At 54.7% G+C, this 14,774-nt stretch overlaps 1 protein-coding gene across 1 annotated transcript in view; it reads left to right on the top strand.

Annotated features, from left to right (window-relative positions):
* Nucleotides 1-12,676, top strand: part of MYOM3 (myomesin 3) — a 54,587-nt gene extending 41,911 nt beyond the window's left edge. Inside the window, exons 24-36 of the mRNA XM_075538486.1 lie at nucleotides 7-143; nucleotides 2,259-2,403; nucleotides 2,575-2,634; nucleotides 3,087-3,154; nucleotides 3,998-4,108; nucleotides 5,718-5,805; nucleotides 6,300-6,338; nucleotides 6,580-6,688; nucleotides 7,872-8,035; nucleotides 8,202-8,238; nucleotides 8,434-8,456; nucleotides 11,123-11,178; nucleotides 12,413-12,676. Of these exons, the coding sequence (XP_075394601.1) occupies nucleotides 7-143; nucleotides 2,259-2,403; nucleotides 2,575-2,634; nucleotides 3,087-3,154; nucleotides 3,998-4,108; nucleotides 5,718-5,805; nucleotides 6,300-6,338; nucleotides 6,580-6,688; nucleotides 7,872-8,035; nucleotides 8,202-8,238; nucleotides 8,434-8,456; nucleotides 11,123-11,178; nucleotides 12,413-12,676 (1,301 nt within the window). The remainder of the gene's footprint in view (nucleotides 1-6; nucleotides 144-2,258; nucleotides 2,404-2,574; nucleotides 2,635-3,086; nucleotides 3,155-3,997; nucleotides 4,109-5,717; nucleotides 5,806-6,299; nucleotides 6,339-6,579; nucleotides 6,689-7,871; nucleotides 8,036-8,201; nucleotides 8,239-8,433; nucleotides 8,457-11,122; nucleotides 11,179-12,412) is intronic.
* Nucleotides 12,677-14,774: the final 2,098 nt, after the last annotated feature.

The following is a 14,774-nucleotide window of genomic DNA, read 5'->3' as shown; positions in this document are numbered from 1 at the left end:
CCGCAGTGATCAAGCTGATCTCCGGCTGGAACGTGGAGGTGCTGGAGCGCGGAGAGGTGCGCCTGTGGCTGGAAGTGGAGAAGCTGTCTCCTGCCGCCGAGTTACACCTCATCTTCAACGAGAAGGAGATCTTCAGCTCCCCGGTACTGCACGCTCCGAGCGGGGGTTTCGGGTCCCAGGGCTAGCCTCTCGGGCAGTGGGGCTCCAGGGCCAGTACCGCCCCTGGCCAGCCCTGCAGGTGCAGCGAAGGTGCGCAGGCTGCCACAGGGACCGGGTGGAGACACGTTAGATGTCACCCCGCGTAGGACCCTCCAACAATTTCCCACGCGTGCCTCCAGCTTCTGATTTTCCAGTCAGACAATCTTTATTAGGATGATTATTTGTTACGGCGACAGTACGCACATCGAAACGCTCGCCAGCCCGCATTTACAGCTCAGTGGCGCGCGCTACAATGTCCGCGTCATAAATGCAGGTGGTAAAGTGAGCATCAGAAAGCGTGTGCTGTTGAGGATCAGTGTGGCCTGGCAGTCGGGGGAAAGGGCTAGCGTTAATACCCAGCCCCTGTCAGTGATGTGAACACAGGAAGGGTTCTTCGTCTCGCTGTGCCTCGGCTTCTGCGTCTGTGTAGTGGGGATCGCCGTCCCTGGATCAATGGGAACAAATGAGGAAATACACGTGAAAGTTCTGTGTGAATAGTAAGCATGACCTTAGCACGACACAGAGTTTGCGTGACGAAGGATGAGCTCTAGTCACAGAGCCGGGACGGGTGGTGGCCGCTACACAAAGTACCATGGCTCCTTCCAATCATCCCTAAAATAAAACTAGCAGGAGTCCGGGCCTACCTGTGGACAATGACACGTTTCAAACGGCTAGAAGGACAGACAGGAACAGCGTGCTACAGGGCTTGTTCTGAAGCCGACACAGAAGGTCGGTAACATTGACCACACCAAACATCTTCGAGACATGAGCATTTTTGGAAAGTCCCCAGGCGTTCCAAGAAACAGCCAGTTTGAGGACCACTGCCCAAGAGTGAAGTGGATTTTAAAGAAAGGAATTGACTGGAAAAAGACAAAGATACAAAGACAGCAGGCTGCCTATTTCGGAACTCCACATCAGCTCTATGCCCTAAAAGAACATCGGAAGATCTGTCCCAGCTGTCCCTGCAGCTATGTTTGTAGTAGCAAGAAATGAACAGGCATCCTGTAAATATCCATCTTAGGGAATTGGTTAAACAAATACAGAGTTGTAAAATGGAATTATTATTCTGTGATGCAAACTGGATGGATTGCATTTCTACACTTCAACAGCATCATGTTTGAGAGAAAAAAGCAAGTTAAAAAAGAAATCATAAGACTCTCTTTACAGCGATCATAAAAGATGTAGGAAGGCATGCATATCTTGTTTATGGATCCTGTGTTTGTCCTAAGAATAAATACACGAGTCAGGTGCTCACCAAGAGGGGTTGCTCCTTGGGATGAGACAAAGGAACAATAGTGGAGAGAAGGGGAAATTCAGGACTTCCACTGGATCTACCAACTTCTCCCCCTCCCCCCTCCCCTCCCCCTCCTCTCCCTTTCCCCCTCCTCCCCCTCTCCCTCCCCTTCCTCCTCTCCCTCCTCCTCCTCTCCCTTCTCCCCCCCCACCCCATGGAGTTGATTGGACTCACAGAGACCCCATGGGGTAGAGCAGAGAACTAACTGCCCCTGTGGGTTCTGAGACTGTAACTCTCCTGGAGTAGAAAACTTGGAAGCCTTTTTTCCCCCAAAAGGAAATCTGAAGCAAATATGAGGGGATATGTTTTTAAATATTCATGGAAAACAAAATGGAAAGATAATGGATTTTTTTCCCACAAACTTTTTGAAGCCCCCTCCAGTGAGAAAAATAAAAAGTTAAGAAGTCAATGGGTGTTGGCTTGGGAGAGCAAGTACACAAACTTTCTATGTCATCCTTTAGCTTTCTATGAGAGTTGGGTTTTTCTCTATTAATTTTTAAAGAAGTAGGAAATAATAAAGTGCAGCACAGCAGGTACTGGCAGCAGTGTTCATTGTAACTGGTGGTGAGCTCTCCTGGCGGGAGTTGGGGTGCGGTGGGAGGGTAATTCCGGTCTCTGTAAGCAGTGGCGGGGCACCCAGGGCCCCTCCCCAGCCTCTGAGGGTTGGGAACGGTCCTCCGCCCCCACTAGGCCCTGATTCGTGCTCCACAGCAAAGGCCCTGAAAACAGGAAACAAGAAAAGCTTTCTGGATGTTTTCCTCTCCAGAGTCGCAAAATCAACTTCGAGCGGGAGAAGGGCCTGGTGGAAGTGATCATTGAGAACTTGTCTGAGGAAGACAAAGGGTCCTACACGGCTCAGCTCCAGGATGGAAAAGCCAAAAACCAGATCACCCTGGCGCTGGTGGATGACGGTCAGCGGCCGGCTCTGCACCCCACCTCCCTGAGGGCTCCCTGCCTCTGGTCTGGGGGTGCTGCTGAGCATGCCCCCCCCCCGCCCCGTGGGCTTTCACCCGCCTTGATGCCCCTTCCCTGGGCCTGCGCTCCTCCTCCCGACTCATGTCAGCCCCTCCTTGTGTCCACAGAGTTTGACAAACTTCTGCGGAAGGCAGATGCTCAGAGAAGAGACTGGAAGAGAAAGCAAGGTCAGAGCTGGGGGGGGGGGGGGGCAGGGGTTGTTCCCGTGTGGTCAGTGGAGGGAAACTAGATAGCGAGTGCCTGGCACAGAGTGAGACCCTCCTTAGATCATGCGCCCAAGGTACCTCCCTTGCCTCCCCCGAGCCCCTGCCCTCCCCTGCCCTCCCCTGCCTCTTCTCACAAGCTGCCCTCATGGAGTCCTGTAGTGGCTTACACGTGGCACAGCGAGTCACAGGGTCAGCAGTTTGAAACCACCAGCTGCCCCTGGGAGGAGATATGAGGCTTTCTGCCCCCATAAAGATTGACAGTCTTGGAAACCCACAGGGGCAGCTCCTCTGCTCTGCTCCACGGAGTCCCTAGCATTTGGGGTGGGCTGACTTCCCCTATCCCACCGCCAGGTGGCCCCCTGCCCCAGCAGGGTGCTCTAAGCAGGTGGGCGCATCTGTGTGTGCCTCCACAGGTCCCTACTTCGAGGAGTTCCTGCAGTGGAAGGTCACCGAGGATTGTCAAGTGCTGCTGACCTGCAAGGCAAATCCCTGCCCTGCCCCCGCTCCTGCTCCTGCTCCCCGAGCCCTGTGCCCACCCCTGCCCGGCCCCAAATTCTATACTCATTTGAAAGTAGCCCTGCATTAGACACCGCCCCCCCCACCCCCCGCCAAAAAAAAAAAGGAAGGTCCTCCTGGCGAGCCCCAAAGCCTATTTAAGTTATGTCATCTTTACACTAGATTCCCGGCTGCTCTCTACAGGGCTTCTGTGGGGTAGGAAGTGGGGGCTGTGAGTGAGGGGGATTACCAGTCCTACCAAACCAAACTCGCTGCCATTGGCAGGCAGAGCAGCCCTAGGGGACCCTATAGGTGAAGAGCTGGCCCTGCAGTCAGGAGCCACTCCACGGAGCCTGAAGGGGAGGTGGGGAGGGGCAGTCACCCACAATCAACCAGCAGACTCAGGGCACCACCTGGCCCCAGGCACGCGGGGATGGACGGGTGTCTCTTTAGACCCTCAGGAGACCATATTCCAGGGCAGGCTCTTTGGGGAGCCAGAAGCAGCACCCTCATGCTGTGATAGAGACATGTGCAGGGATTTAATCCAACCCAGCTACAAAGAGGCACTCAGAGTAGGCATGTGGGGGCGGGGAGGGGGAGGAAGGCCCAAGAGGCCGAGGGAGCACTGGTACCAGAACTCCAGGGTCCAGCGGTCATCAGAAGAGACCGTGGTGTGGGAAGGCGTCCATCCAGAGGGCCCCGGAGTATGTGTCTGGGGAGCAGGGAGCATGCGAGGGCGTCATGTGCTGTAAGCCGGAAGGTCTGATGAGCTGAGCTTTGTCTCAAAGGAGGAGCCTGATGGCCGCTTCTCTTTCGCCACCGCCCTCAGGTCACCAACACCAAGAAGGAGACCTGCTTTCAGTGGTTCTTCCAGAAGAAAGAGAGGCCGGATGCTCAGTTTGACCCACAGACGGGAGCAGGGCGTCTCTACATCAAAGAGGTCAGTGTAGTGGCCGGGGCTCGGCCTGCCAGCCATGAGCAGGGCAGCCCAGAGCTGTGGGCCCGGAGTCAGCTGCCAAACCAGGACTAGCACGAGGCCAGGGGACCCCTCACTCAGGCAGGGGCGCAATTTAAGGAGGCACCAAAATCACTTAGTCATCAAGATAGAGACTATTCTATTGCGGGATTAGGGACACTTTCAAAATTACAAATGCCACAAAGAAACACGTGCCAGCATTTTAAATAAAGACAGAATTGGCACTACTGGTTTTGCCCTTCAGTCTCGTTCCATTATGGCTCCACACAGAGCCAGACTTGGCACCGGTACTGACTCTCTGTGGGGCCTCGGGCTAGGGTCTGCCCCACGGTGCCCTCTGCTTCCTCTGCAGCGTGAGCAGGTCAGAGAGGGGCTCTCTTGAAGAGTCTGCCCCACTTGGGAGTCCACTACAGGACAGGGAGTTACGCCTCTCTGCCAGGCAGGTCTGGGTGGGACAAAGTAGTGCCTGGCGCCTAATGCTGGCCAGGACTTGGGGAGAGTGTGGTCCGTTAAGAGAGGAATGCAAGGCTTATTCTTAAAACGTCAGCGACTTTCTGCCCGACACTGGTTTCTGAATACCAGGCAGGTCTGCAGCAAATGAGATTTCACGGTCTTCTCCCACATCCTGGCCAGGACGGTGAAAGGCCGGGGTTTTCCCACCATGGAAGCTTGGTATCAAGCAGACGCTACATGCATTGATGGATGGACCAGTCTTGCCATCTTCTATCCCCCTGATACCAAACTTTCTGGTTTCCAGAGGATTCCCCCCCCCCACCCCCCATTGATCTTCGCAGTCCCTTGGTAGGGCAAGGGTTAGGTCACCATTTTTCAGATGAGCAGATTGAGGCTCAGAAGGTTCAAGTGCAAAGACACAAAGCAAGAGAGCCAAGTCCGAAATCCCTCTCATCGCCTGTCTCTGGCCTTGGCTGGGACTGTTGGGGCTCAGCTCCTGGAGCTCTGGGTTCAGGGCTGACTCTGCCTTGGATCCTGGGCAGGGAATGTGGTGGGCTTTGCGGGCACCCAGAGGCCAATCTTATTCCTGGGCCTGCAGAAGGAACCACATAAGGAGGACCAAAGGGCCTCCAGGCTTTGTTTGAAAAACACTCGCCCATCTTTCCTTTGCTGAGTGGTGGCTCAGGATCCATCGATCTGACAAGCGCCGTGCCAGAGAGGAGCCCATGTCCTGGGTGAAAGAAAGCACAATGCTTCTGGGGACGTGCAGGGGCGTCCCGTCCACCAGGACCAGAGTGCAGGGCAGCTCCGGCTGCATGTGGGGCCTGCTCCCGGGGGTGGCCGAGGAGAGCTGGACTTGGAGCAGCTGCTGGAATCAGTCCCCTCTCCTCCCCGACAGCCCCCGGCACAGGCTCAGCCCCAGTCCCAGCCCCAGGCTTAGGTCCAGGCCCAGCCAGGTTCTGAGCTTGAATCCAAGCACCCTGGAGCTAGAGAGAGCTCCAGAGACCATCCAGCCCGGCCCCTCTCACCACAGTGGGGAAACTGAGGCCCAGAGGGTCTCTGGGGACTTGCTCCTTATGGAAGCCTTGCTAACGCCCCCATCTCTCATCCCTCTTGCCAGTTCTGCAAAGAGGACAAAGGAGTGTACAGGGCGGTGGTTTCGGATGATCGAGGGGAAGACGACACCATCCTGGACCTCACCAGTGAAGGTGGGAGCTGGCAATGTTAGAGACCGGCCGAGGGGCACAGGGGGCACATGGGTAACAGAGACAGATGTGTCTGCTCAGGTCAAATGTATAGGGGCCTCATGCCACTTAGGGAAACTGAGACACAGAGAAGGTAAATGCCTGGGCCTGGTTAGCCAGTGCCTGGTCTTTGTGGCCCTGAGGTCCATATTCACTGCATAGACCGCAGTGAGCCCCGAAGTCTGATCTTACTCAGAAGGCCATGGCCCCAAGTCCTCATCAGAGGGCTCAGCGCAGCCTTCTAGGCCGCGTTCCGGTTGACCTATCTGTCCTCCACCCATGGTGCTCCTGCGCCAGACCAGTCACGGAGTGCCTGGATGTCCCCCCACGCCCATCACCCACTGACAAACCAGAGTCAGCCTGCAGAGCCATTATACCCCAAAGTGGCACATGCGCTCCACACGGTCCCAGTGTGTCCTTGCAGCCCCACCTACTGACCTTTCCCTGTCCCCTTCCAGCTCTGGATGCCGTCTTCACCGAGCTGGGCCGGATTGCGGGTAAGCAAGCTTGCCTCTTTTCTCAGCCCTGCCCTGGTCCAGACAACCTCTGGAGAGACCCCCAACCAGTCTCATTACCAGGAGATGTGGGTACGGTTTCCAACGTCAAAGGCCGGGAGAAGCTCCTGCCTCCCCATAACCCTACATCCCCCCCCAAGCCCAACCCCCAGAGTAGGTCGGTCCTAAACCACGCAGCCAAAAGGGCCTGGGAGGAGACATACCCTTCTCCTCTGCCCCCCAGCCCTCTCTGCAGACCCACTGAAAATCCAGGGGACGGAGGAGGGAATCCGGATCTTCAGCAAGGTCAAGTACTACAACATGGACTACATGAAAACCACCTGGTTCCACAAGTAGGTCCGCCTCGCCCTGGAGCCCCGGCCAGCTTTCCTCTCCACCCACTCAGGCCCTCTGACAGGGCACAGGCCCACGGGTTGGCCCATGTAAGCGTTCCCTGCTGGCCCCTGTCCACAGAAGGAGGCAGGCAGAGGGAGCAGCAGTCTGGGAGCAGGAAGGCCGCATCCTGATCCTTGTCTCAGAGCAGTGTCTGAGACATGGGGCAGGGATGGAGGAGGATGGTCAGGTGAGTCATGGTAGGTCTCTGTAGCCATAGCAAATTCAGGTAGCCAGACACTACCTGAGTTCAGAGGAAGGATGAAGGTGGAAGGAATCTATGAAGCCAGGAACTCGCTGGCAGTTAAAGCTTGAAACCAGGATACGGAGCTTCTTCCCATGTGCATGCTTCAGCCTCGTGGGGCAAACATTACTGCCTCCATTCTCTCAAGAATTCCGTTTGAGGTGGTCAAGCATCCGTGAGTGAGAGCCAAGAGCAGATTGAATTCCAGCAACAGGCCTTCCTTGAGAGTGCCTCTGTGTCCTGTGACTTAAGCCGGAGGTGGCACTTCCGCAGCACAGCACAGGACCTGGGCCGGGGGTCTTGAGGAAGGAAACTAGGAAAGAACTTCACCTCATTACCTGGTTCTTCCTGATGAGGTGCAGCAGGAGGTGGCAGGGGAGCTGGTAGTCACTGGGCTGAGTATGCAGGGTGCCTCAGAGTGCCCACTCTGAGCTGACACAGCGGATGTACCACACAACTGAGTGAAGGAGTGATCCGGTGATGAATGAGTGAAGGAGTGATCCAGTGATGAATGAGTGAAGGAATGGTTCAGTGATAATGAGTGAAGAAGTGATCCAGTGAGGAGTGAGTGAAGGAATGGTTCTGTGTCAGTCAGTGAAGGAATGAATCAGTAATGAATGAGTGAAGGAATGATCCAGTGATGAAAGTGTGAATGAATGGTTCAGTGTAAGCGAGTGAAGGAATGATCCAGTGATGAATGAGTGAATGAACAGTTCAGTGATGAGTGAATGAAGGAATGGGTGCATGATGAATGAGTGGATGGATATTTCCCGAATGTCTCCTGGACGGTCAGGTGTCTGGAAAGAAACCCCAGGAGAGGCAGTAGAGGCAGGAGGCATCTCCCCGAAGCACTGAGCAGGGCTGGACCATGCCAACCCCTGCCATGCCCTCCCATCCAGAGAGAAGCGCCTGGAGAGCAGTGACCGGGTGAGGGCGGGCACCACCCTCAATGAGATCTGGCTCCACATCCTGGACCCCAAGGACTCGGACAAGGGCAAATACATCCTGGAACTAGCCGCTGGGAAAGAGGTGCGGGAGCTCTCAGCTGACCTCTCGGGGCAAGGTGAGCTGTCCACCTGTCTGTCCATAGAGGAGACCCATTCCAGCATCCCACGGTGGTTTGTGGGGCCCAGCTCCCCCTGAGGATGTGGAATGGTACCCCAGGCTCTGTACCTGGGGCTCGCGTGGGCAGCACCCTCATCCACCCCCTCCCTTCTCCCTTCTTTCAGCTTTTGACGACGCCCTGGCTGAACACCAGCGACTGAAGTAAGTCTGTTCCGGTTCTCAGCATGACACCTGGGTCCTGGCGGGTGGGGACCGGGGGGGTGGGGGTGGGCATGAACTGTGCAGAGTGCTTGCCTCCCTGAGAGCCCTGGCCAGCTGCACGTCCCCCTGTCCTCCTCACCCCGCCTGGTCAGGCTTGCCCCTGAGCAAACGGAACCTGTCATTTTTGTCTTTCAGAGCTGCAGCCATCATCGAGAAGAGTAAGCACACCAACGTTCTGCTTCTTGATTCTGGGCTTGGGGCGTGTCCCCGGTGGAGTCTGTCCATGCTCTGAGCTCTGAAGGAGCTGCTCTGGGAGTTGTGGGTAGGGCCGGGTGAAGGCCTGTGGGCATGGAAGTGCCCAGGAGGGCCTGGGACCTCACAGGGAGGGGATGGGGAGGAAGGGGCTGGCCAGGATGCAGCCCGGACCCAGAGGTCTCTGAGTCCCACTGGTGATGCACCGGGAGCCCCTGGTCTGTGGGTCTCCCTCCGTCAGTTCCACACACCCTGGTGCCTGAGGAGTCGGGCCTTCTGATCCCACTGACTCCGAAGACCAGCAGTTGAAGTTTCAATGGCCACAGAGCAAAGCCGCCTGACAGCAAGGATGAAACAGACCAGAGACTGGAAAGCCATGACCTGCAGCCACCTTTCAGTGCCGGCTTCTGTGATGTAATGATGCTGAACAGACTGAAGAAAGGCCTGGTGATCTGTTCCCCAAATCAGTCAGTGAAAGCCTGAGCTCCAGCCAACCACGGGGGTGCCACAGGACCAGGCTGGGTTTCATTCTGCTGTGCGTGGGCCACATGACGACAGCTGAGAGCAGGAGCAGCAGCAGATTTGCCCTGCTGCCCCTGACAGGGGCAATCGAGAGAGCTTATGGCCATGCACACAGGAGGCCTGGCAGGGGAGGGACCACCCAGAGCCCATCCCAGACGGGCTAGGGCTTGGCCAGTGGTTCACACCAGGGTCCTCGCTGTGCCTCTGGACAGGATGTCCCACCCAGGCCCAAGGAATGTGCACCACTTCCCCCCAGCCCGCAGGGGGCAGGCTGGTGTACAATCTCTGCCCTACGACTGTGTCTTCCTCTGGGGCCCTGTCCTCCCAGCTCAGGGCCCGGCTCTCCTTACGTGCCTTGTCCAAGTAGCTTCACGCTCTTTGTTCTTCCCGTGCCACAGATCGAGGGCCCGGGCTGGCCCCTCCCTTCTGTCCTCATAGCCCCAATTGCGGTCTAAGGAATATACTGATTTTCCACTTAGTAATTGACAACCACATTCTTTCTGCCCACCCTGGCATGGCCACCAGGATCCTTCCCGGACCAGAGTGAAGTATCTCAAAATGTTCTGCCCCACATTTCCAGGCCCCTCCTGGGACACACCCTTAGCACGTCCATCACAGCCCATGTGTCTGGGTTTGGTTCATCTAAGACTCAGAGCAATCTAGTTGACCATCTCCCAGTTCTTGCGGGAGGGGCACCTTGCTGTCACCTCCAGGTCCCACCACTTTTATCAATAAGCTGTCATCAGTGACAAAGCCATCCTTGTAAAAAATGGCATGGTCGAGGCGCCTGATCTCCTCTCGCTTCATGAGGGGAGAGGGAGTCCCTATAGCCTCAGCCCAGAGGTCAGACCTGCCCCCTCTCTTCAACCAGCCCTCCCTCCCACCACACTTCCACTCTACTGCTGGGGCTGATGCTTTGTTGCAATGGTCACACAGAACTCACAGACAGTACTCATGACTCCAGGGCCTTATCAGGGCAGTGGAGCCCAGGTGGCATGGTGGTTATGCATTGGGTTTCCAACTGCAAGGTCAGTAGTTCAAAACCACCAGCTGTTCCTTGGGTGAAAGACAAGGTTTTCTCCTTCAGTAAAGAATGCAGTCTTACAAACTCATAGGGGCGATATGAGTTGGCATTGACTTCATGGCACTGAGTTTGTTTTAGGTATTAGGGAAGTAACCAGTTACAATTCAGGATCAGACATCACTCAGAATACAGTTCTTTGATCAGGATAGCTTCCTCTCAGCCACACCCTGGCTCTGAGCCTCTTGGTCTCTCAGTCCCCTTGGGCCAGCCAGGTCTCCGGCCTGCTCAAGCAAGTGTTACAAAACCCTTTGGCTCTGCCATTACGTGTCCTGAGGCAATCTGCTCTGCCAGCAAACCTCTTGCTCAAAGGCATTCAGCTCTCTTGCTGCATCCCCTGCTGGTCTCCTGATCCGGTTGCTGCTTGCTGTCTCTGGTGTGACAACGCTGTCTCCTGGGTCTCAGAAGTACCTGGTGCAAGGAATCCAAGCCAAAGGACGCATGCTGCTGCTACCTTGGCTTTTCAAAAAACTTTTTATTGTGAATTTGGTCAAAGTTTTACAGAGCAGATCATCAGTTTTACATTCAACAATTCATACACTTGTTTCCTCCTACCTCTTGCTCTTGGTGATATTCACATCTTCCCTTTCCACCTCTGCGGTCGCATATTTTAAGCCTCATTGGGTGGAAACACTGACCAATGATTTTGTGAGGATTCTGTAGGCCATGTTTGCTCGGTCCCACCCCACATGGGTTCCATGCACCTTATATAATTATTAGCAAGCTGTCCAATCCCTTTGTGGGCCACTAGCACCTTATTTGCATAGTCCCACCCAATGATTTGGTGGGTATTACAAGATTAGGAAGAAAAAGGCTCTCTAAAACCAACCCATCACACCACAATAGTATATCCCATAGCTTCTATTTTGAAGGCAAAGAACCATCTTTAAATCTTAGACGTTTCTATCCAAAACGATAACATCATTTTAAAAAGCGTAGCTTAAAAGTAAATCTCAACCCTGTGAAACCCTGATTCTGTAAAGTGTCCAGCAAGCAAAGATTCACCCCCGGGCCCTCTTTTCTTCCCAGATCGTGCCAAAGTCGTGAGGGGCCTGCCGGACGTGGCCACGATTATGGAGGACAAGGTACAGACCTTTCTGTTTCCTTCTGTATTGATCAAAGAGCACGAGCCAGGTAGCATTCTGGAGTTAAGAGCCCTAAAAGTGACCAGTTGGACAAAGGGGCTGGACCTTCCATTTCTGGCCAAAAGTGACCACCCCTTGCTGGCTGTAGGTAGAACCTGGGAAAGACCCTGAGCCCGAGCCTGAGGCAGCCCCTCGCAGTCCTGTCTCAGCTCTTCCCCTATCATGCTAGATGCCCCTGGGCATCATTTCTGCCCCTGTACTTCAGTTTCCACAGCATTTGGAAGGGACGGTCCCTGAAAGCCCACTCTGGGCTGAAATTCTATGTTCTGGAAAGTGCCTGCTGACATATCTGCATGGGGTTTACTTTGCACCAGGCTAGCTCCCCTACAGGGTGCATATTTAGCTTATTTAGTCACCAAGACACAAGCCCAGAATAACTCCCTGAAGTTCTCTTAAAAACCTCAGAATAGTTTCGCTTAAGGAGTAGGAATGCCTGCCTTGAGCACCATGCCCTTTTCAGAGCTGTCTGCAGAGGAGCAGTGATGACAGCCTCTCCAAAGGTTGGATGGGAACAGTGGGGGCGGCGAGGCAAGGCCAACGGAAGGGGACGGCGGGCATCATCAATGTCACTAAGTGGTTTCTGTAAAACCTGCTGTACAGACGGCCGTCTATGCTCAGCATCAAAAATGTCGTTTTCAGTCATCAAGGCAACCACGTGAAACGGGGTGATTACAAGCCCCGTGAGAAAACTGAGGCCCAGAGAGGCTAACCGCCTTGCCTGAGGCCACACAGCCGAGTGGTCAGAAGTGGGACTCACACCTACAACCTCTGACCGTGACACTACGCAATAGACCTGGCCCTAGAAGTTTCTAACTCAATTCATAGAATCTTTTTATTAAAGCAATAGGACGTCATGTGCATAGCAAAATCATAATGATGGATATCTAAAAAACATTAATTCCACGGTAAGTAATAACAAAGGCAAGAATGGCTTGAAATTCCAGCCAGTCATTTATATCTACACATAGGTGGAAGGGCTGCGGACGGGGGCCGTGGAGTTAATAGAAGGTCTCTCCTTTAAATGCGTCCGCTCTGTGGGTTACACTGCAATGAATTTATCACCAGGAGCAGCTCGTCCGGGGGACTTTCTGGGGGAAGGAAGGTGAATTGTGACCGGTGATTGTGACCCCAGCCGAAACTGAGTGTTCTCCTTCCCGCCCTTCCTTTGTAACAGACGCTGTGCCTGACTTGCGTCATCTCAGGCGACCCCACCCCTGAAATCTCTTGGCTGAAGAATGACCAGCCCGTGGCCTTCCTTGACCGTTACCGCATGGAGGTGAAGGGGACAGAGGTCACCATCACCATCCAAATGGTCAAAAGCGAGGACAGCGGGCGCTACGGTGTCTTCGTCAAGAACAAATATGGCTCTGAGACCGGCCAGGTCACCATCAGTGTCTTCAAGCACGGGGAGGAGCCCAAGGAGCTGAAGAAGATGTGATGGGGCACGTTCAGGGGCAGCCTGACGTCCAGTCTGCATGGACCAGGTGGGCCCAGGCCACAGAGAGAAGATAGGGTGGAACCCAGAATGGGGGAGGGGGGGAGTGGAGGTAGGACAGATGGACCAGCGTGGGGCAGCCAAGACCTTGCTGGGACAGGCGGGGGGAGGCCTGCAGAGGCATCAGAAACAGCGAGGCAAGCCCTGGACTTGGAGGAGACTTACATCCAAGGATTCCCTTCTGAACTTGCCATGAGCCTATATTTTCCTGTCTTTCACGTGGGACTCCCTAGTCCCAGAGACCGTTGGGAAAGCTCCCTGTCAACCACAGACAAGTGGTCCTCAGATGAAGGCCGCTGTGCTGGACATTGGGAAGGCCCACATTTCTGTCACCACAGAGGCGTTCTACTGTCATGCCGAGTAGAGCCAAGGGATTCTGCCAAATAGCCTACAATGCTCAGGACAGCTGCCGGCGACAGAAGTGCGATCCCAAAGGCCGGTTTGGTGCTGCGGCTGAGAACGCCCACTGTGAGCTGGCCCAAGGCAGCAGCCCTCTTTTTGGATGCTGAAGTCCCACATCCGTTCACTGGGAATCGCACACATGCCAGGCTGAAGGCGGCACGGGGAATGCAACTACGTAAGACCGAGGCCTGCCTTCAAGGGCCCTCCCCCCAGTCGCAGAGGCAGCCCGAGTGGGAATGGTACCAGGCCATGGCAGAATATGATAAGGTTTATTTTAAATTTTTTTTTAATTTTTAAGGCTCAAATAAGGGCTATCAGAGGTCCTAAAAAGATGCTCATCCCAATTGGGGGAGATGGGTTTTCAAACACCTTCACGGAAGGGGCAGGGTTGCTGCTGAATCCAGAGAAGTGAGTCCAGTTGATGTGGGAGAAGAATGGGAGTGGGGCATGGTGTGAGCAAAGACAATGAGGTGGAGTCAGGTTGCCTAGGAGACCATGGGTACCAGGCGAGGGGAAGTTTAATAACCTGAGATTCCTTCTGGGGAGTCCTTCGCTCCCGCCCCCCCACCAGCCCTGGTTGACCTTGTTTGCTGAGTCTCAATGCAGAGCTGGGCATGGTGCTGCCCTTGAGTTTCCTTCTATTTTAGAAAATACTTTTTGGAGATTATAAACATTAGAGATGTGAAAAAAATTTTTTGAAAAAAATAAGGAGACAATAAAAACAAATGACCAACACCAGGAGGTAATGCCTGGCTCTGGCTTCTGATATGACTTCTGAACTTGGGGTATAATGAAACACACCTACAGTCACCACCAACCCCCTGGCCAAGGTCCTGGGGTGGGGTGGGGGGGAGAGGAGCAAGCAGAATGGTGTCTTCCACTGGCTCGTGTCTGAGGCTTCTTGATTCAAGCAGGTCCACTCTCCTGGGTGGCCTTTACAGAATGGGTGCCTGGGAGCGCAGTGCGAGGGAACCAGTATCTGTCTGAGATAAACCTGCCTGGGCTTGAAGCCCGTCTCCGCCACGCACTCAGCACATGACCTCGGCCATTCTTTTCCATCCTCTAGCCTTGGGTTCCCGTCTGTAAATGGTGCGCTGAAAGCCCTTTGCGGAGGGCTCTTCCAGTGGGTGCTAGATTGTTACACTTCCCTGAACTTGCTTCTCTCTCCCCATTCGCTGCCTCTGAGAGGCGGAGTGGAGGAGACCTGGCTGTGCCTACCCATGCCCTCCCACCCTGCAGATGTTGAGGACTGGTTTTCCTCAAAGTGCCCGTGGAAAATGCCCCGCGGGTCACTGAAGCCCAGCATCCACCCACTTTATTCTCTAACCAAGCACAGCTTACAGCTCCATACGAACTCCGTTCCCTTCTCCTCCTGCCCGTGATCCCGTGGCAACGACAAGAAAGCAAGGTGAGGAAGCAGCCTTGCATCGCAGGGCTCACTCAGACCAAAGGGGACAGCACACACGGCCCCATTTTGACAGCGAGAGCGGCATGGCAGCCAAGGTGAGAGCCGGGCCTGAGGCCTGGTCAGAAGACAGGCTCTTTCTGAGTTACGCAGAAGGCATGGAGTCGAGCGGTGACCGTGCCTAGGTTCTAATAAACACACGACAACAACCAAAGTTGTCAATAAGCCAGTGGC

Source organism: Tenrec ecaudatus, chromosome 1, assembly GCF_050624435.1.
Source record: "Tenrec ecaudatus isolate mTenEca1 chromosome 1, mTenEca1.hap1, whole genome shotgun sequence".
Lineage (NCBI taxonomy): Eukaryota > Metazoa > Chordata > Mammalia > Afrosoricida > Tenrecidae > Tenrec > Tenrec ecaudatus.
This window is presented reverse-complemented; position numbering and strand designations above follow the sequence as displayed.